We start from the raw sequence: 22,873 nt of genomic DNA on the forward strand, positions 1-22,873 counted from the left end.
GTAAAGCTGTATAGCAAGTGAGCGCAAGTGCTAGAATTTTATGTTTCTATCCAGTAGTTGCTCCCCATCAGATTTGTACTGGGAATGTCAAAGATGTCATTTGATAAGGATCAGACTATTTTGAGAATGAAGCAATCTGAAACCATGCACGTCCTGTTGCTGGTAATATCCTCCATGTGGACAGTAAGCACCTGAAAATCTCAGCGTCTTAGCAATGGAAGTGACTGTATGTTTTTTGTGTAAGTATATATATACCCATATATATATATCTTGTAATCATCTTATTGTATGAATGCAAGTGTGCATGCATCTATATAATACCAGTACATCTGTGTATGTAAATAGGATGCTTATCTGCATGTGACCAGCTGAAATGGAAATCTAGATGTTCTGGTATGGAATTTATTTCTTCTCCAAACTCTTTATACCACTAATTAATGTAAATTACTCACAATTATACTGGAGTGTAAGATCAAGAACTTATACTGAATTCATCACATGAGGAACACTGGGTTTTTTTACGTGTATTCATTCTTATGCATAATGTATTACAACTCTACAGAGTTTCCCACCCTTTTTTACCTCTTTTTTAACAGTTCTGAAGAGCTTTTTCCTATATCACAGCCAGTATTTGCACTTAAGGGAAACACCACACTTTGTAGGTCAGTCTGCTAATAAACCTCAGACCTTCACTGTTTCTACCACTTAATTTAAAATTTCCAAATCTTGGAAAGATGTTGATTTCAATGTATTCCCATTCCTATGCTACAGTGCTATAGTGCAATCAAGGAATTTTTCCACATGGTCATGTTACTATTATTACCATTGATTTTGACATATCTGGATAAGGATTCAGATGTGAATGAACACAAGCAGTTCTCCTAAATCATAATAGCATTTTCTTCTATTATTTTCCCACATTCACGGTTGCTTTCTCTTTTCCCCCCTTCTTTTTCCTTCCTTTCTTAAGAACTTTCCTTTAACTGTAGTTTCTCCCTGAAAGGTTATTTGCAACTTGGTATTAGTTTGTAATGAAAATAGCATATTATTTGTATGTCTTCATTATAATTTTTTATCCAGAAATAACAAAATAAAGGATTTTAAGTCATCAGTGATTTACCTTCCGTACATTATCAGTTTGTGGCCTCTCAAAAAGGGATCTTATTTCTGTGCTCAGAAAATCTGAAAGACAGCCCAGATTTACCAAAAGTGGGTTGGTTCCTAAGTTATTTTTTACAATCCTTTCAACTGCCTTTACACCATACTTAAAAGACTAAATATTTCTTGAATCTTGGTTCTAAATATTTTTTTTCAAAGCATCACTATTTATGGTCTTTAAATGTGGTGGATAGTGAGAGTCAAAGCTTAATTTAAAACCTCAGATCTGAACACTATTAAAAACTGTTCAAGTTGTAAAATATAATTTAGTATGAGTGGGATTAAGGAAATCATCACTGCTTTCATTAAAAATAATGAAAAAAAATCAGGATATTCCTTTATGTCTTTCTCAGTCTAAAAACATCCACTGTGAGTAACTTCTGTGAAACTTGTGGGTTTGCTTGTATACAGGTTATTTGCATGCTATTATTTGCCATAGATTTCAACAGCAGTTTCCACATGTCATGGGAAGTATGCCATATAAATCAGATGTGTTCTCCATGTGTGTGGCACATACAGGTCTGTGTCTATAAACCAAGCAGAACATAGTTATTTTAATAGAATTTGGACTGATATTGTATAATATTTTCAAAAGGATTCATAACTCATTACAAAAGAGGACAGCTAGAGCACAAAAATACTAATTGAAACAAACTTTTCAGAGTTGATAAATGATTTGGTTTTTTGATTTTGGTTACCCAGCTGAAGCTATATTAAGGACTGAGCTTCAGAGAGTGCACTTTCTTTCAATTAGGGTTACCACAAGCAGCTCATATCTAATAGTAAAAGCATCTCTAGCTCCTACACAGTCGTTTATGAAAACTGTGGTCTTATTTCTCTCTAGTCATGTTATGAGTCAAAGCTAGTTGAGAATAAAGATGGAGAGGAAGCATTTGCTGTCCTGGATTAGCCTGTTGCAGTGCCATGCTTATGAAGTTGAGTATCTAGACTTTTTACATAAAAGAGTCCATTCCTGTTGGTTGACCTTGGAGAGTGACTAAAGATGTGATGGCCATGTCCTTCCTTTGAGTCGCTCAAGAAAACAGCATTTGGATTTCCCTGACAAGAAAGGCTGTTTCTCATATCTGATAGAGAAGTTTGTGGTATCCTAAGATTGCTGTTGCACGTACATAAATGATATAGTTTCCCTTAAAGTTCTAAATAATATAAAATGAAACAAGTCCACCCTATTTGATTTCTTGATCTGATTCTGGTTTAGTTTGGTTTGTGGTTGGCCTCTAAAGAAGACAGGATGACCCAGAGAGAATTACAAAAATTCTCTCTATGTATTAAATTGGCATTACATCTTTCAGCATGAATTGAGGTTCTGTTAGCACTTTTAGGAGTCAGTGTATTGCTGAATTTTCCCACAGCTGCTTAAAACATGTTGGTGCAGTGCATGCTGCAAAGTGGGGTTACTTGGCTTATCATTAAGGATAAATCCCAGCTGCAGAGATCTAACAAATCCAGAAGAAGAATTCAACAAATATGGTCATTTAGTCAGAAACACTTGCTAATCTTTCTGTATTAAGCATTGCTTTCACTGTACAATGTGCAACTGGTCAGCTTTATGGAATAGGTGAGGGAGTACATTGATTAATGAAGAAACTGGAAAAATGTAAATAGTGAGGAATATCAAGCATTCAGAGTATTCTATATTTAAGGTCAGTAGAACGTTTTGGAGAAGGAGTGGGAAAAGGAGTGAGTGAGAATAAGGTTTAGGCTTCAGTGGAAAATGCCGTGGGGAGCTGTGGGCTTTGGGAACAAAAAAGAGCATTAAAAGTTGATGAGGAATTGAGCTATGTGGGATAGATTATCTCATGATGTATTAAGTTCCTTGTGTTGATTAACCTCACGATGTTTAAGTAGGCGTTGGTTAATAGGAGACTAGGGAGAGGGATTTGGGAAGAACAGGGCAGTATGCATAAGAAGAGGGTGGGATACTGGAGCTAGATGGTGAATTGCTAGAGGCTGTAAAAATATCATGGGGAAATATCGGATGTTCCTCCTGTATTCTCATACATCTTCAAGAGCATCTACTTTTAACCATTGTCAGAGAGTGGTCTCATGTACTGAGCTACTATGAATGTTTTTCTGCTTTTATGTTAGCTTTTATGGTCTGTGAAAAGGGTGGAGGTTTGTCCACACGTGGTTATAGCTGTCAAATGAAGCCCAAAAGTAGTGCCAAGCAGAGAAAAACAGAAATGGCTTAGCTGGAAAGGCAGACCTCTCTGTAGTAACAGGTGATTGGTTAGGCCATCTTAGGATAAGGGCAAAGAGGAATTAGAAGATGTTGGGATTAGAAGCTAAGGATGGGAGTCATTACCTTCTCCTCTAGACCTCTTAATCCTATTCTCTAGAAGAATTGGGTTTTCCCAAACACAAATCTGTTTTGATGATCTCCTGAGCATAAAGAACATTTCTTGTCACAGCCCACTGCATACCTCATCCTACTCCATTCACCCACTTCACCCAGCTAACTTTGCTATTAAGTTTCCTAATGCTTTCTGGCAGGAGGATTGGCTTCAGTATCGCAAAATAGAGTAGAGAACTCTTGACTGAGTGAAACTACTTGTGTTGGCACTGCAACCACAACCATAAAAATTAGATTGAAACAATAAGTAACTTCATCAAACAATCTAGTTTTTTTGAAAAGTGTGGTGGCCTCCAGCATTTTCAGTACATTTTAACAATATGGGAATTTTAGTATTTTGTTAGCAAGATGTCTTTTGACTGGAGAGCTCTAAGAAGATGAGATGTACGCAGAGTGATTTCTGAAATATTTCCTCCACATTTCTGTTTGGCAGTCTGATATCTGCCTGCTGTACATACCCATGGGAAGAAAAGATGTTGGGGGCCAGCTGTTTCTAGAAGCTTGCCAGTGGGGTCTGTGTCATATCAGCAGTGTCAGTCATTCACCTTTGAGAATAGGATATAATGTGTACATCCACAGAAATGAGAAATATTACAGGAAAATATTATATGCAAAGATACACTTTAGATTTAAAAAAATTTTAATCTCTCTGTCTTTGTAAAGTTAAACTGATCCTAGGATATTTAGGAGAAATCACAGTTAATTTTTCAGCTCTAAGTTTGTGTGCTACTTATTTGAAGGAGGTGCAGAATTCATTACATTCAGCACAATTGCCTCTGCCTTCAAAGAGTAACTAAACCAGGCTAAGCTGTACTGGAGCCACTAAAATACTTTCTGATAGCTAGTTATTATTTAATTTTAATTGCATTATATTGCACAGACATAGTTCAATAGAGTACCTAAATATCCCAGTCAAGATCAGGGCTGTGATGTTCAAGAGTTTGCAGACAGAGGCCAACGTGTTTTCTACCACGTTATGGGAAACTGTTTCCATCCAAGAGTTAGCTAAGAGTTTAATCCTGCAATTAGTATGCTCTCTGCCCAGAAACTATCACTTGCAGCACGGCAAGACAGATGTATTTTGGATTAGAAAGAAATCTTTCCCACCACAGAGTCATGCACAATTTATCAGATATAACTTGTGACAGTGGTTCATACTGCTCTGAAGCATCTCATGGAGACAGAATATCAGAAAATTGTTATTTGTATTTCATTCAAATACAAAGTGGGGCCCATTCTGTCAGTCACTGTATAAACAAATAGTGAGCAGTGACCGGAGTTCCTAACATTTCATAATCTAAATAGACAAGTCTAACACAACTGTACAGGAAATACAGAGATATGACAATGAAACATGATTTGCCTGTGATCACAAAGTTGATTGGTTAAAATCCAATTGTTTGAATTCCCAGCTCAACAGTCTGTACTACGGTTGACCTTACTGTTAGATGACGATTAGTTTCTTCTGATGAGTTTCATATATTTTCATCCTTTTCCTTTGTATTTGGTGTTGTTTCTTTATCAAAATTGCTCTACAGAGAATAAGCTCTGGGAGGAGCAGGAAGCTAGTTGTACTACTTATGTGAAAAAGAACAAAGATGTAATAGATCTATAATCAAGGTAGATTTAAATCTTTGTATCTCATAGCAAGCAGTTCTTGTTACTGGAATGTAATACATGTATAGTATATATGTTTAAAAAGTGTGCCATGAAGGATTACTTTAAACAAAAATAGCATCTGGCTTTGAAATTAATAAATATAATCTGTAACAGGTACATGTATAAAGCATGAAGTAATTCCTGGCATTCTTCTGTTGATAGAGTATCTGAAAGTTGGGGAGAAAACATTAGAATCCAAGAAACCTACACAGATTATTTGATTTTATGATTGTTTTTCCCTGCAAGTAGATGAACAAGCATGACAAACATGCTCTACACCTGTAAGATCTAGTTATATGGCAGGTAACTAGGGAATTACTCTGGTTTAAAGTGAAATCTGCACATTGAATCAGTCTGCAAACAGCTGGCTTAAAAATCAGCCTGAGAATCAGAATAATCTATGAAAGGTATTTCTGTTAGCATTAAACATTTTTGTATGCTCAGTGCAGAAGATAGCCTCTGAGCTTTTTGGATTAAGGAAGTGGCGGCTATGGCTTTCTGAAATTGGGCTGCTTGTTAAGAATGGAGAGCTCAGTCAAAATTTAATAATGAGAAAGCTGTGTGAGCCCTTGTAATTTACTGCTGAACAATGCAAATTCATATTTTAAAAGGCAGAGTTTTCAGATTCATGTCAAAGTTATTAGCAAATAAGTTTCTGGTCGTTTCTACAGCATGTAATTTCTTTTTGGGCAAGAGCTATATACTGATATGTATCTGATAGACAATAGAAAGGCAAATGAAAAAAAAGAAACTGTAGAGTCAAATAAAAATACAATTGGAAGACTAACTAAAACACAAACTTTGGAAAGGTATTTCTGGATAAAAGGAATCAGTTCCTTATACTGGAATAGTAATCTGATGATTAGACGGATGATTAGACTTTGTTAAATTGTTCTGTGTTCAGGAGCAATCTACCAGCACCATGGCAGAGGAGGCATTCACTTACTTCAGCATCTCTAGTTCTAATGTTAGTATATGAATCCCATTTATTCAACAAACTGCCATTGACACAGCCACTTTTAATCCATGCTATTAAATATTGCAACCTGAGTATGGATGCTTTTTCCTTGGATCTTCCTTGAGATTAGGCCTTTTAAAAAATAATCTACATTACCTCAAGAAAAGTAAATTATAAGAGCAAATTGACTAAACGAAAATCAATCAAAAAGCTAAAATTAAACGGTAACTAAACCTGTTAGAATGGAACAAATGTGCCCACACACGGACTTGCTCAAAATAATTGTATGAAGTAAACCCAACTGTTATTTTGGTTCAGGTTGATTTTTTTGTTGGTCTTTTTGTTTCTTAGTTTGCTGGTTTTTTGGGTTTGGGGTTTTTGTGTTGGTTTTTTTTTTTTTTTTTTTTTTGTGTGGCTTGTGTGTGTGTGTGTGCAGAAAAGCCGTAGGACCTCTGGCAATTAAAATGTAATTGTTCCTGTGGTGCAAATATTTACAACCAATCTAAGGCCCTTTCAAATTGCCACTGCAGTGTAAAGGAGACAGCACTGCTGAAAATGCAGTCAGCGATAGCAAGACCAGGGGCAGCAAGGCCCTTCTTATTTTATATGGATTCTTAGGAGACAGCACTTGCCAATCGTATGAGGTAAAATAAAGAAGAGTGGTTGAAGGGTTTGCAGTGAAAAAGCAGATTGCCGAAAGAAGAAGAAATACATTAAATGAAAATCCACAAAAACAAATGGCAAAGGATAAAAGGTGAGACGCTGTGTAGGAGGGAGGTGCAACTGATGATCCCAGACATTTGGGGACTGAAAAATTCCGTTAAAACTAAGCATCTGCTGCTTAAGATTTGGGTTTCAAAATTACAAACCATGTCAGTAAAAGCATTTTCCTTTGCAGTTCAAGGGACAACTGAAGGAAATAGTCAAAGTAGTAAGAGAAGGAAAAGGAGAGAACGGGCAAATATTTTATGAGACTGATCTGCGCACATTTAAGGTGGGGTATTGGTTAGGCATGACTGGTTTCAATTTGATTTTAATTTTTATTCCCCAGCTTTTCAGTTGTCTTCTTGAGCACAAAGAGACTTTAGTTCAATTTAGTTTAGTAAGGGGGTAGGCAACCATTCTTTGGATGGCTTCCTAACCTTGTGCCTCATTCCTCTTCGTGGGTGTGTCTGATTTAAATTTCTGGTTGTTAATCCTACTCTAGTTTTTGCGGGGGAGGAGAGATGATTTCTGACTCTTTTCCCCACTGTAGGGTAGAACACAAAACTGAAATCCTTCTGATGGAGTAAAGGCTGGCAAACATTAGAAACCACAAGAACTTTGATAGAGAACCAGCCTATACTTTAGTGACATTCACATGCTCGCACTGGCACGCCCGCAGAACCAAAAACCATACTGAAGGCTGTTCGGTTTGACATGGTTGTTTCTCCTGCCCATACTCCTTTGATATTTGCAAGAAGATGAGTTGAATATCACATGTCAGGGATTGGCAGCAGACAATGGAAAGCAAGAAAAAGTGTTCCAAGCCCTCATCACTGAGACAGAATTGATCAAGTTGTCACTCACAAATTACAAATCAATGGAAAAACCCAGCATAATCTGCAGTGTGCTCTCTCTCTAGCCCCACTTACAGACTCCAATTTAAGCACACTGCTTCCCTTTAAAGAACTTAAGATTAACCTGATTATTTCTTTTAAATATGAAATTGCAAAAAAAAAAAAAAAAAAGAAATGGCTGAAAGGAGTTATATGTCTAGAGTTTTACTTTCTTCTGCTCAATGAAGGATACTCTCTCTTCTTGTCTACTTTGAATACCAGATGTCTCTGCACAGTCAAATTGAGGCATCCTGAAAGGGAAAGATTTTCAAATGTCCTCAGCTTTAATGAAAACTGGGCCCTTTTAAAGATGTCTCGAGTATGACGCTCGAAGAGTCATCTCAGATTGCAGAGAGCTTTTCAAAACTCAGCCAGCATTTTTAGTAGCCTATGCCTCAAAGAGTCTGGGCACCTTACCCAAAAAGAGCTAAAAATGCAATTTGCAGTTCTTCAAGTAATCCAAAACAAAGTATCAAATCCCTTCCCATCTTCCTTTGCCAGGGAAAGTCCCTGTGCACTAGAACTGGCCTCATTCTGCTACACAGGGGACAGCTGAAGTAAATGGAGGGTGGCGTGGGAGAGCTTTTGGAAGAGTGATCAGGCTGTGTAGAGTGCTCAGCCCTACTTAATCACAGATGCTTTGCTTGAAAATTGAGTTCCAAATATTTCCATGGTGCTCAAACACAGAGTTACCTGGCTCTTCTCTGTGCTGAAGAATTTCAACCAACAGAATTTCCTTGGCTGTGCTGCAGCTGATGGCTTTTCCCATTGTTTTAATACTCATTCTGAAGATACTTATTCTGTGTGGGTCACCAACCAGGCAAGAAAGTATCGACCGCCTGTTGAATTTTCTAAATGTGGAGGTTTATATGCCTATGTGTGGTGGCCACAGAGGAAAAATCTGAAGACATTTAGAATAAAGGAGCATGGCAATAACCATACAGCACATGACAGACACGCGATTTGACATCTAACTAAATGTCTAATCTTTGCTTTTTTAAAATAATATACTCCTTCTGAGAGTTAATCCTTTGGCTAAAACAAGGGATTGTTGAGGAAAAATTAATCAATGTAAAAGTCTTGAAGAATGCCTGAAAATAGTTCTGCTACAGATGGACTGAAGAAGGCTTTCATTGCTCAGTTTCTTTTGCTTGACAGGCTAAGATGGATGTTATAAGACATTAATCATCCTATATTAACGAATAAGTAGTCTGTACTAATATACAAGTGGGTTGTGGTGAGGTTAGGGAATTCAAACAAAGCAATTTGGTAGACTGCTCCTGCCACAAACCATTTGCCACCCAGTTCTCTTTCTATTCTGGCTACCAACCACTGCTGTTAAAGGAACTGTTACTGTGGGGTTTAATACTATCAGACAGGAATGCCAGAATAGACCTGTGGCACAAATACCTCTGGTTTTGAAAAGAGACTTAAAGAAGCATGATGGGAGCCATCAAAAATTATCATCTTAACATAAATTCCCGTTACAAGGTGTACTGAAGAGAGCTCGTCTTTTAGAGGCATAAAAAGAGGACATAGGAAAGTGATTTATTTTCTGTGCAATAATCTGTGCTGTGTTCACACACTGGCTTACAGAAGGATACAGAAATAACTAGAGAAATACTTAAAGGACAGGCCACAGAAAAATGTTCCCTAGGAGCTGTAAGATCAGGCTTGTGAACCTTGTCAGGGCGTTTGGGAGCAATAAATGCATTTTCAAAAGTTGCTTAGGAGAGCTTTTTGAGTATTCTTTTGAATTTGTGTTAATGAAAGGCCCAAATGTTTTTAATTTTTAGTCATTTTCACCAGTTGTTTGGAGAAAGCTTAAAGCCTCCTATCCTGAAAAAGTGCCCCTTGAGTAAGCAAGACAAAATATACCCAGACTTTGGATTAGGCTGTGCTTGTCCTTCAGTGTGCATTGTCTTGCATCCCTGAATTATCAACTTCATGTATCTGGGTTTCAGCTGGTTGCCTAAGGAAAAGCTCATCTGCAAGGAAGAGCTCATCTACTCCCACTCTTGATGATGCACAGCTGGCCAAGAGGATTACTTTTTGGGTCTCTGAAGAGCCAAAGAATCTAACTTACAGCTGGAGACAGGACACAGGAAAGGACAAATTGGTATACTGAGGAGATACAGACACTTTCTGGGTTGGCTGGCGTGTCTTACTCCAACATGCAGGCTCACACTAACCACAAGGCATGGGACTTGGAAATAGTTTTTACCAGGCTCAGTAGGAGAGCCTCCAGGAGCTGCTTGCCTTCCTGTTCAGCTGGGGGCATGATTCACCTTCCAGATCATGTGAGTGTGTTGCAACTAGGCAATGCTCTGTCCTTACAAGAAGCTCATTTCAGGTAGCATTTTGATTTTTCTTGTTCCATGCTGTAAGCATACTTCTCACTAATTACTCTCCATAAGATACAGTAGTTAAAGCCTTTGGGCTTACAGTAAAGATGCAACATGAAACAATATGTGGCTTGACCTTCTAAGTATCACAGGAGATTCAGATAGGCCATATTAATGTCAGCCCTGCTGTGTGGAAACAGTTTTGCTTATGGGCATTTCAGAAATTCATGTTTTTTGCTCGGAAATAACCGCTGTGATCATATTATTATCTGACCTCCTGTGTAGTACAAGTTCAGCCTCACTCTGTAATTTCTGCATTAGGTACACAACCTGTAGTTAACCAGCATCCTGTGGTGGGACCATGTATTGAGTTTTGTATTGATTAGGTGATGACTTGAGACAAATTATTTTTTTAGCTTGGATTTTCAGTAGTTTAGGCTTGTGCCTGCAGGATTTTCCTTTTAGAGTTTTGCAGGGATTCTCCCAGCAACTTGTCTTTGCCATGTAGTTCTTCAGCTCCTTCCTCCAAGAACAATGAAAAACCTCTAGAACACACCTTCTAGAAGACACAGACAGAACTGTAGAAAAATGTGGAGATACGTTCAGCTTTTTACCGGCTAGGCTCGTAGTTCAATGCCTTAGAAAGCCTCGGGCAGCCTAGAGAAGTAGCATGGGCAATCCAGCATTTCAGTAGCTCTAAAAGCAGCAAATAGCAGCTGCAAAACTGATACCACCAGTAGAAGCAAAGAGGGAGAAATATAGTCTTCAGCTTGCCTAATTCCCGCAATTAGAAGCTTTCAAACAGAGACAGAAACACACAGATGTTCGCAGAAGGATTGCAAAGCCAAAGAGCGTGGGCCCCCTCTCGGGCCCTTTCTTTTATTCAGAGAAGGGGAAAGGGGAGGACTGGGGGCGGACCCGGGGTGACTGGCCAATCAGACACTGCTAAAGAGTTTGAGTTATATTTGGTTTTTCCGAGGCTTGGAACAAAGGAGTTCAAAGCATATGGCAGAGGCAAGTGTCTTGGGGAGGGGGAAGGGAAGCTCGGAACAGGCAGCAACAGAAAAGATGCTTAGAAGAAGTTCTGTAACTAAATATTGTTTTCCTTCAGACTTATATCCTTGATAAACTCTATGTGTAATCCTTATGATGACCTGAACTATCCTCATGTCCTTTAAGCCTCATGTCCCCAGAGGAGCACAGTATGTGCTAGATGCATCTGAAAGAGCTGTATCTGTACTTACTGGTAAGCCATTTTCAGCCAAACAGAGTATTTAACGGCTGCATTCTTTGGGGGGTTTTTTGAATGTCATCAGGGCAGTAATTTGGGCACCTGTCCTTCAGCAGTTGCCATTTTTCACAACACTGTTAAGAACTTTATTTTCCTTGGGATTTCTGCAATTTTGTCAAGATTGAAGATTCAGAAGTTACTGTGTGTGATGGGGACAAGGCAGACAAACAGACGATTAGAAAGACAGCACAGACACATAAACTTGTTTCCTTAGGAAATGGAGTTACAGATTATTACCTAGGGAATTTATGGTTCTTTAAAATTGCTACCTCTGGGTATTCTTACTAGTCATCTTCCTTCCTGTCTTTCTTTGAATCTTCTCCTAAGGTGTTTGGGGGTTTCAGGAAGGAGTGGGACCATGCGAGTCTATACAAAAAGTTAGGCCAAATTTTCAGCATTGCGAGGCGATACATGTGGGAAGAAGTAGACACCACTGTACTGCAACTTGTTTTAAAGCTTTTTGGTGCCAAGAGTCTGTACTAGTTTGAAAACAAACCAGTGGGAGACACCAAGTCAGAATAACAATTTAATGGAAATTAAAGGAAAAAAAACGGTAAAAGAAAACACTGTCAAACTGACAGAGTCAAGGTACAACCTGACACCCTGTTAGGCAGGGTGGTGGTAGCAGTCTGGTAGAATGGTGGCTGCAGTCCTCTGAAGCAGTGATCCTGTAGTAAAACAGTCTGCTCTTCCTCAGGAAGTCCAGTGGTGGCTGTGTAGGTCCTGTCCTCTGGAAATTCAGTGGGAAGCCAGTGTCTCTGATGTTCAGCCTCAGATTATATCCACGATGGGATGCTTGGTTCCTCCCTCTGGGTGGAGCATCTCACAATGGGGTAATGAGTCATGAGGCAAAGTGTTGATTAGGCTCATTAACAGAAGATAGTCCGGAGGGAGTTATCTCTGAGTCAGGCGGCAGGACAATGATGGGCAATTAACAGAAAGATAGTCTGGGGGGAGGAGGCAAGGAAACACTGCCCCACCTGGTTTCAACAGCTCATGAGGATGGTAACAGAATACACTGCAACCCAGGACAGAGTCCTCTCACAAAATTGTGTTACTCGATAGCACAATTATGTGGGATTACTCTCAAATATGCAACCAGAGTGACTGATAAATTATTTCCTTTACTCTAGCAGTCATGTAATATTAATTAGGTACAATTAGTATTGTGACTCTTTGAAAATGTAAAGAGTTATATAAATTTTGGTTGGTATTTTCACTGTTTATATCCAGGATGTTGGTTGATAGGAAATACATAAAATGTTTTTTAATGCATTTCTTTACATGCAGCTTCAGGTGAGAAAGCACTTTTATAAATGTACTTGGCAGAGGGTTTTCAGAATTGTGTAGGGGATGCTTTGAATGCCTAAGTGTTGGTTTAATAGTGGTCTCATTTTTAAACACCCATCATGGCTATCACAGATAATATATGTGATAATACACTCTGCCTGTCAAGTCATTCTTCTCACAATGCTTCTGTTTTCACACTCTTGACTTTTGTGAAGTTGGACTGTCCTCATAGCTCTCCCACAGAAGTCAGAATTGTCAAAATGAGAAAAGGTGGCTTCTAGATATTTCTAGTACTGATGCTATTTACTGCCATACCAATTTTACTGTTTAATCAGTATTTACTGATTATTTATGTGTGTTTGTATGGCACCTAGAACAAGGTTTACTTTTTTTTACCATTTGTAAAAGTTTGTTCACCCTCTCCACTCTCAGTTACTGATTCCTACTAATCCTGCCAAAGTTTTCCACCCTCTCAGCTGTGCTGGGTGCCAAGTGAACACTTTGTGTGACTGTGCTCTAAGTGGGGGAGGAAGTGGAAGCAGCAATAAGGGAGGAGGAGCAAGATTTTGAATATTATTTCCTTAATTGCTTTTTTTCCAATCTATTATAATAAAGTTGTTCTTAAAAGGTAGATCACCTGCTCTACTGTAATGCAAAAAAAAATTTTTCCCAGCAATTAAATAGATTCCCAAAAAGTCTCCCAAGCTCCTAAACTTTCAGAGCTATGGTAAAAAAAAAAAAAAAGGGAATTTCCCAGTTAAGATGGAGCAGGTCATTAATTCTGGAGATTACTTTAAAGCCTATGTGCACTACTCATACTAGCAAGTACTTTTTAATGAGCTTTTTTGTGTACTTTTCTGCTTTGAGTTTCATCAAGGGGAAGAAGCCTGGTGTAAAGTGGTGTAGCCAAGCTGTGCTGTGTGCTTGGGTGTACCATCTTCTCAGCTGGGAATAACAGATTGACAGAAGTCATGGCTGGGACCAATGGGAAGAAACCATACACTCAAAATGCAGTTTCCCTGGTCTGCTCCTCATATCATATCCCTGCACACATCATTTCCAACACCCATATATTCTTCATAGTAGCCATGAAGCCCCCCTCATGGACTTATTTTGTCTCGCTTTCCTTTTCATTGCCTTAAAAGTCACTGCTTCTTTCCTGCTGATCTCCTTCAGGCCAGTTTCATAACCAGCTGATTGCATGCTCCAAACACTTGACCTGTAGCATATAAGGGATCTGCATGCAAATGTATTGGCTCTGGGCCATCATTCTTAACTGTTGATGATATTTCATTGGAATTGCAAAACTGTTGTGTAGCAACACCATGTTATTGAAAGAGGCATACATGTTTGGTTTGTGTGGTGGGTTGACCCTGGCTGCAACACCAGCTGCCCACCAAAGCTGCTCTAGCACTCACCTCCTCTGCTGGTCAGGGAAAGGGGTTGAGATGAGGACACAATAAAATCAGTGTCATGAGCAAAACAAACTCAACTTGGGGAATAATTAATCTATTTTATTTTCAATCAAGTCACACAGTAGGATAATGAGAAATAAAACTATACCTTAAGAGCACCTTCTTCCTACCCTTCCCTTCTTCCTGGCCTTAACTTCTCACCTTGTCTCCCACAGTGGTGCAGGGTGTGGGGAATGGGGGGTTGTGAACAGTTCATTACAAATTTCTGCTTCTCCTTCCTCCTTAGGGGGAGGACTCCTCACACTCTTCCCTGCTCCAGTGTGGGATTCTTCTCATGGGATACAGTCCTCTATGAACTTCTCCAACATGAGTCCTTCCCAGAGGCTGTAGTTCCTCATGAGCTACTCCAGGGTGGGTCCCTTCCATGGTTTACAGTCCTTCAAACAGTCTGCTACAGTGCGGATGTCCACAGGGTCACAGGTCCTGCCAGCAAACCTACGCCAGCATGGGCTCCTCTCTCCACCGGTCCACAGGTCCCACTGCGAGCTTGCTCCAGTGTGGGTTTCTGTAGGATATAAGAAGTCCTGTTCAGTTCTGTTCACTCTTGCTCAACAGAAAGCACTCTTGAGGAAGGTTCGGCTAACAGCGAGGTAAAAACAGGTCATATGACCAGAGATCGAGCTGTGTGGCTGGGGTGTGCTCACCTCGTGCGTGAGGCAGTGACTGGTTGGGGAGACGTGTGGACACCACATGACCAGAGAGCTGATGGGGTAAAAGGATGCGTGAACAGCGACACCGCAGTGGCAGGCTGCCAATGCGTGCTTTTTTTGGTTAAGTTTAGAACATAAAAAGGCTCAGTTTGTTACAATAAATGATCTTCTTCGGAGCAAGCAAGGAGGTCCATGTGTTTTGTTCCCCATTGCTATGGGTTTCCAATGGGGTCACAACCTCCTTCAGGCATCCACTTGCTCTGGCTTGGGGTCCTCCAGAGGCTGCAGGTTGGTCTCTGCTCCACCGTGGACCCCCATGGGCTGCAGGGGCACAGCTGCCTCACCATGGTCTTCACTACGGCCTGCAGGGGAATCTCTGCTCTGACACCTGGAGCACCTCCTCCCCCTCCTTCCTCAGTGACCTTGGCATCTGCAGAGCTATTTCTCTCACACATTATCACTTCTATCTTCTGCTTACTCTTCTGCAGGTTTTTTCCCCTTCTTAAATATGTAGCCCCAGAGTTGCTACTGCTGCCCCTGATTGGCTTGGCCTTGTTCAGTAGTGAGTCTATCTTGGAGCCGGCTGGCACTGGCTTCATCGGACATCGGGAAAATTTCTGGCAGCTGCCAGAAATTTTTGGCCCCTGTAGCCAAAACCTTGCAATGCAAACCAAATGCAGTTTGTTTTCATGTGATTCCTACATCTGTATAAAATACACTGTAAGCTAGGGTAGCACTAACAAGTGGTGCTGGGTTTCTCATTGCTCTTTTTTTGCAAAGGTAGATATGGTTCAAGCAGAATGTGTACACATCCATTAGCTCAAATTTTCCCTCTCTTTCTCTTGTCCCACTTGAATAATAACAAATAATCATGACTTTTCTCCTGAGCTTGGCTGTCCCCAGGCCTGATTCCATCTACATAGTTTGAGAGTTAGATTGCTTCAATATGCTCTGTGCTGTAGAAAATGTGTTATCCGGTGACTGCTGCACAATGCTGCAGGACTGCTATTTTTCAGGACAAAGCAAAGATTATTACCTTTATCCACTTTTATATGCTATGCTTTGCACATTTAATATAGTTCAAATTCAACTTTAATTTCTGCTACTTGTAGAGTGAAACTGACTTTGCTTCTGCAGCCACAGATCTCAGCAATGCCCAGAGAAACATTCCAAAGACTGCTGTGTGTTTCACCTGTTTAGTGTGAATTTTCAAAGGCATCTCATTCTTGAAGGATCCTTCCTCTGGACCTGTTTCGGTGGTTTTATCTCATTTTTCTCTTTTGTTTTAATGTGTTTGGTATGTCTTAAACTAGTAGCTCAGTATGATGCTTAGCAGTGCCGTACTAGATAGGCTCTAAAGAAAAAGAATTTATTATGATGAGGCTCAGTTCAAGTACTCAAGATGTCTTGGTACAATTGTCATTGTGGTTGCAACTGCTAAAAATTTTGATTTATTGTTGCACTATTAACTCTTGTAGGTTACGTGGTGTGCACAGCATGTATTTTAGCAATGTGTCAAAATCAAAATGATGGTAATAATAATAAAAGATTAGCCTAGAATTTAAATGTGGTGAAAGAGCTCTTGGTTTTACTGGCAGTGATAATCATAGCAAAAAGAGAAAGAGACTCCTTTTAATTTAATAGGACAAAGGTAAATTACAGCTGCCACTCATTCTTTCATTGTTTTTCTCAGGTGACAATATGTGCCCCCTTAACTTCATGCTTGAATGGCATATAGTGTCCTGCTGACAGCCAGGATGCACAGGTGACTACCGCCTTACACCCTCTCACCAGTCAGTCACCCTGCTTCTACCCCAGCAAAGGCCTGTTTTCATCTGCAAGGCTCCCTGTAACTCACCCACATGCAAATGCTTTTGACCTTAATTAAAGCAGTTCACCTCTCTCTGCCTCTAGGGATGGTTTCCTCATAAGGCAGTTGTGTTTAATTAGCATTTGCATAGCATTCTGCTGGTTGCTTTCCTGGAGCGTTGTTCAGTAGGAGCGTGGGATTGCTGAAGTCTGACTGGCAAGCTTTGCACCCTCCTAATTGACACAGAAGCCAAGTAAAAGTTACACAAGGAAAGAACAGAGAATCGTTAATGATGGATCATTAGCAAGTAGCTCCTTTGAATGAATGTAGATAACTTTATAACTCTATCAAAGTGAAAAGTAGCGTGATGAATTATGCATCAAACAATAAAAGCTCAAGGAAGACACCAGTTTTATAATTGCTGTGCAATTTTCTAGCATGCTCTAGTTTGTAAGATTAATTTTCTTTGGGAAGCATGAAGCATTCTGTCTGTTGCACACAATGTCAGTTTTGGTTTTCTCTCTGTAGAGATTTTATTCTGTGTCTTTCGATATCTCTGCAAAAACTCCCAGGGGTTGAGATCCAGAATTTCTATGCTAGCAAAAATTTGCGCAAGCAAATGAAAAGTCTATAGCTACTAAACCAGTTTCTTTAAGGGTTTGCTATTTCTCAGTGTAAAGAGTTCTCTGATACACACACCTGAAATAAGATTGCTTTGTATCTGTTTTTAAAAATAGAAATTGCATTGTAGTTTTGTGGCTATATTGAATTTCTAGACTAATAAATCTCTAAAGGGCATTTTCACTTTGAAATTATTGTCACAAGCATTTCAGTTGGCACAGAGATCATTCCTGTGGCTTGCACTAGTGCCAGTTCTGCCCTTCTAGGGCTCCTACTCACTCCTAAGAAAAGGAATTAATACAAATATTGTCTAGTGATGTCACCTTTCCCTTTAAAATGTACTTATCTCTCACTTGAGGTTTCCTCTGAAAAGTGTGAGCAAGTGTTTGAAGTGAGTAGAATTGGAGGAGTAAGTTAAGAGAAAACTTATCCCTGATGTGAGCTGTTTCTTAGCTTTCATATTATAGTGGATGAAAGGGACATATATTAGTGGGTGAAAGAGTCTGTGAGAGATCTAATCCATCAGAAAGCCCCAGGGATCAGCTGTGGGCTCAACTATCCTGGAATAAATCTCCTTCCTAAAGGCTGGATTGATATGAACTCCACAGCCTCCTCACATGGCTTGTTTCAGTATTTTGCTACCCCTACCATTAAAAAAGTTTATTATTTGTTTCCTACAGTTTCCTTTGTTGCAATTTATGTCAAATAGTTCTCATCATGGACATGAAAAAGGATTTCTTTCCTCCATCCAGGAAGTTGGCATGGATTTTGGGGGGGTTAGGGTTTATTTTAGTGGTGGTGGTGGTTATTTACATTTTTTGAAAACAGTTTTGAAGTTGTTTTTCTCTAGCCTTTCTCTTTAGGTCCATGATCCTACTTGGTTCAATCTGTCATGTCTCCTGTGAAAATTTCAGCTGCTGTCTTGTGGAAGCTCTCAGGTGTTTCAGATGGCTGTGCAGTGGGGGCCCCACACCAGACACTGCTCCAGCTGTGACTTGCCAGCTCTAGAGCAAAAAGATTATTTCATGTGTCCTGCAGGCATCTCTCTTGTTTGTACATCCCTGTATGATACTTACCTTTTTCGCAACAGCATGATGTTGTTGACTCATCTTCACTTCGTGATCTAGAATAACCCCTAACTATTCCTACTTTCCTGTTTGTCCCCTGCCCTGCATTTATGTAATGAAATGTAGTTCCTTCCCCTTGACAGTATTGAATTTCCCCCTCTTCTATCAGACCTTCTCTCCAGTGTAGCTAGGTCATTGTAAAATGTGCTTTACAGGAAGTTTTAGCTTTTGAAGTCCTCAGAAAGCTGAGCAGGTAAGATATGAGTTCCATCAGCCATCCAGGTAAAAATAAACTGATAAGTGCTTCATGCTGAACAGATTCCTCTGGAGCTCACTTGAAATATCCTGTTTTAGAAGATCCCAAGAAGCAATTCTCTGAATATGATTTCCCTCTCAGTATTGCACCTGGCTTTGGGTTTATCTAGACCTTGTTTCTTTACTCAGTTTATGGAAAATAACAGAGAATTTTCTTTTTGAAAGTCAAATTTTGATTTGGCATCCTACTGGTTGAAGGGTGTGCTGGTCTTGCCTGGGGTAGAGGCAATTTTCTTCACAGTGGCTGGTATGGGGCTGTGTTTCAGATTTGTGCTGAACACAGGGTTGATATTAAGGAGATTTTTTTTTATTGTTGAGCAGGGCTTTCAGAAAGCCTTCCCTGCTTCTCATATTGCCACATTGGTAAGACAGGTGGCACATGGGAAATTGAGAGGAGAAACAACAAGGACCGGTGACCCCAACTGACCAAAGGGACATTCCCGATTGTATGACATCAAGCTCAGTATGTAAAGTGGGGTAAAGAAGGAGGAAGGAGGGGAACTTCTGGAGTGTTGGCATTTGTCTTCCCAAGTCACTGTTATGTAGCCCTGCTCCAGTGGAGGTGGCTGAACACCTGCCTGCCCATAGGAAGTAGTGAATTCCTGTTGTTTGTGTGCAAGGCTTTTGCTTTTCTCATTAAACTATCTTTATCTCAGCCTGAGAGTTTTCTACCTTTACCTGTTCTGGTTGTCCCTCTGATTCCACTGGTGGGGGAGTGAGCAAGTGGCTGTGTGGGGCTTGACTGCTGGCCGGAGTTAAACCATGACAGAGGATCATCTCACCTGACTTGATGTCTGGGTGGTAAAGCTCCCCATCTAAGACACTTGTCTACCCTTTCCTTTATGGAGAAACACAGGTGATCACAATTCGTCTGACCAGGTTTACTGATTTACCAGTGTCTTAGAAGACACTGTAAGTGTGTACTTTCCTCTTCAGTGTCTCTAAAAAGTGTCTAAGGACCTAAACTTCTATATGTAGATTTTTGATGGGATGTATCTCACTTCCAGTCCATTTCCTGCTAGAAAGACAAGAGATCACATACACTAATTTTTCTTAAGAGGTACATACTGTCTGTTACTCATCTCCTGAGTATTTTCATTGTGATTAATTTTCCAATATTGAATGGAACTTGGAGTTAAATGATTTGCTCTGCAGTTCCCCAATTCTAACTCCTTCCCTTTTTAAACTCAGAAACCATACATAGAATCCTAGAATCATCTGTGTTGGAAAAGTCCTTTAAGATCATCAAGTCCAACTATTACTTCTTCCAGGAGCATACTTGTCAGAAATGTACCAAACCAGCTTGAAAAAACAGTTTTTCTAGGCACCTTTTATCTTATTTTGTTCTTCTTGAAAGTGGATACTTTACCGTATTAAACATTTGATTATAGTTCATGAAGACTGGCAAAAAGATTTAAAAATGGCATTTTTTGGCATCCTGAATGACCTTTGTCAGCATCTCTCCTCAAATAAGTAGTAGCTTTACATAGTAAATTTACCAATTCATGCTGTGGTTCAATTCCCTTGGTGGTCAATATTCTATTTCTTCAGAAATAAAACAAACACTGTTCTGGCTATTGAAATGCTCTTTATGTTTCTTTGCATTTTGAAGTAAAGCTGTAGTTTTGTAGACAAAGATATAATGAAATATAACCTTTTTTGTAAATTCTTTTTAATGATGTAATAAAAGCCATTACTGTGAATAGAGGAATCCTTTTGCCGATTGTATCAAAGGCTTTTCAGTTTTGTATTAAAGAAGAGTTTTCAATTAACAGTTAAGGAAACCATTGTCCTCTCTTTCTCCATGAAGCAGGTAATCTTTCTATGCATGTTCTGAGTGCATACCTCACTTCTGATCCCAGAGTAAACTTGTGGCTCATTCTCCTTTCTGAATCTGGTAGTAAGAGTGTAGCTACTTTTCTGCAGGAAACTACACTGAAATCTGTTCTTTTCACTACAGAGTATCACTAAAACTTGAGATCTGACTACCTGCAACAGAAGAAGACAGAGGAGTCTTCATATCATTTCCAGCTTCCAAATTTTCACCTTTGAAATTATTCCTGCAGGAACAAATAAATCATTGTTGATTTTCTTACTGCTACTGCTACCTGTATTTTTAATTAAAAATGTAAACCAAGCTGGGGAATATAATGTGCATGCTGTCAATTCTATGTCACTGCAGGATAATGGAGCACACTGCAGAGGTACTTGAGCTGCTGCCAACTGGAGATGGTGCTTCCCATTGTCCGTGCACTGCTCTGACATCAGTAAAAGTGTGTTAACATGACATTTCATTGTGCTTGTGCTGCCTCCTGTTGTAGAAATGTGGGGATTTCTGCACCACATCTTGAGCGGGCTGGACCTTGCTGTTCAGGTAGCAGAGAGTGGCAGACCTGTGACATAATATGACTCAAAGCATCCTGATATACATATCACTGGGAAAAATGGGAAGACAAGATTGGGAGAATATCCAGCAATTCTGCATTTGAGTGAACTATTTTAAATTGGCTTATTGGTATATTATTGCAAACTGGAATATTTTTTAGTCTGTAATTTCAGAATATAACATTTCTAGGGTAAGGACTGTGATTAGAACTGGTGTGAAAATCAGTTGCCTTTAAACTAACGTAGACACTTCAATATAAATATGGGTAGTAACTCTAAAAATTTCCCTCCTATGTGCTTTTTTTTTTTTACAGGACCAGGTGTCAGATACAGTGAATTTGCTGTGTCACATCCAAAACCACCTCCACTTGTTGGACAACACACAGTGGAGATACTGAAGAGCATGCTGGGGTATGAGGATGATGCTATAGAAGAACTGCTTCGCACTGGTGCTGTGGCTCAGCATGAGGTCAGATAAGGAACATTAGCTACATTCCTTCACACTGAGTTCACATTACTTTGTCCTCTTTTTGCTCCCTTCAGTTTCCCTAATGGGACTCAAAGAGAAGACATAATTTAATTCCTAATTTTCTTCCACGTGTGTTTGCATGATTTTAACACTGATGTATCAAATAAACAATCTCATGCTGTCTGAGTGAAAGATTTTCTTGGGGGGGTTGGGAATAAATGTAATTATACAGTCCTGTGTGACTACTCATTTTCTGTACTTCACATGGAAAATGGAGCCCTTATCATAATTACAGTAATTGCCTAAACATTTGTTCTCAGAAAGACGTGATGTTAGTGAAAAGAAGCAGAACCTTTAAAACCTGTATACTAGACTCTCCACTCACAGAAAGCTGCTTTGTATTTTAATAGAAAGTAATTTATTTACAAATTGGTGGTTGATCTGATTGATTTTGAACAGAATTATCCATCCTGAACACTTTGTTCTCTCTGTCTTAGATCAAGAGTAAAGTAACCATTACAAAGTTTGCTTCTATTCCCTGGTATTCCAAATTACTAATATGTTTTTGTATTACGTTGCATAGTCATGACAATCCCAACATGTTAGCAAAAAGAAGCTGAAATTGGCACAGTTCTTCAGTTATCAAAAAAACCTATTCCAAGACTAGTTGAGAGACCAACTGTCCCTGAATAGCCTTCTGTAATTTTATTCAGAAAGGCCCAGGGTACTCTTCATTAAACACTGATCCACAGAAAACCATATGCTGAATGTCAAATACCAAAACTTGCCAGATGTCCCAGTCTGGTTCTGTGGGTAGGTACTGATCCCTGTTTCTGACTCTAGTTGCCATCCAAACCACCTTCATTATGGAGAAAACACAGGTTGAAATCTGTACCAAACTTTTGACTAAGTCCTACCCCCATGATTAGAACATGGTGAGAGTTCACAGATCTTCCTCAAATTTCATAATACCATGTCATTCAGTAGACTTGCTCTTAAGAGTAAGGCACCATGCAGTGGAAGAAGGTGGAAGAATTCGATCCATGAGAAATAGTAAGGGAAAGATTAAAGGAGAGCCATTTCTTCTCTACAAACCAATTTGGCAGTTCTTCACTTCCAGAAGACATCCCAGGCTCCTCTGTGATAGTATATAATTTACAGCTAAAGTAAACTCAGGTGTATGGGAAGGGTTTAACCTTTGTTGTGTGCACACTGAGAGTGAGGCAAAGCCTTTCTATTCCTAGAACTGAATAAAACTAACTCAAATCGACACTCAACATACAATGTCCATGTTTCTCTCAAAGCATCAGAAACAGGACTGGCATTATAAATAGCTTGTCACTTTGTTTCCACTCTAACAAACAAGATCGTCTGTATTACATTTGAACTTCACAACTCTGCGTTACCT

At 39.5% G+C, this 22,873-nt stretch overlaps 1 protein-coding gene across 1 annotated transcript in view; it reads left to right on the plus strand.

The window, feature by feature from the left end:
• Positions 1 to 21,699, plus strand: part of SUGCT (succinyl-CoA:glutarate-CoA transferase) — a 348,860-nt gene extending 327,161 nt beyond the window's left edge. Inside the window, exon 14 of the mRNA XM_048297372.1 lies at positions 21,311 to 21,699. Within this exon, the coding sequence (XP_048153329.1) occupies positions 21,311 to 21,474 (164 nt within the window). The 3' untranslated portion in view covers positions 21,475 to 21,699. The remainder of the gene's footprint in view (positions 1 to 21,310) is intronic.
• Positions 21,700 to 22,873: the final 1,174 nt, after the last annotated feature.

Source organism: Corvus hawaiiensis, chromosome 1, assembly GCF_020740725.1.
Source record: "Corvus hawaiiensis isolate bCorHaw1 chromosome 1, bCorHaw1.pri.cur, whole genome shotgun sequence".
Taxonomy (NCBI): Eukaryota; Metazoa; Chordata; class Aves; order Passeriformes; family Corvidae; genus Corvus; species Corvus hawaiiensis.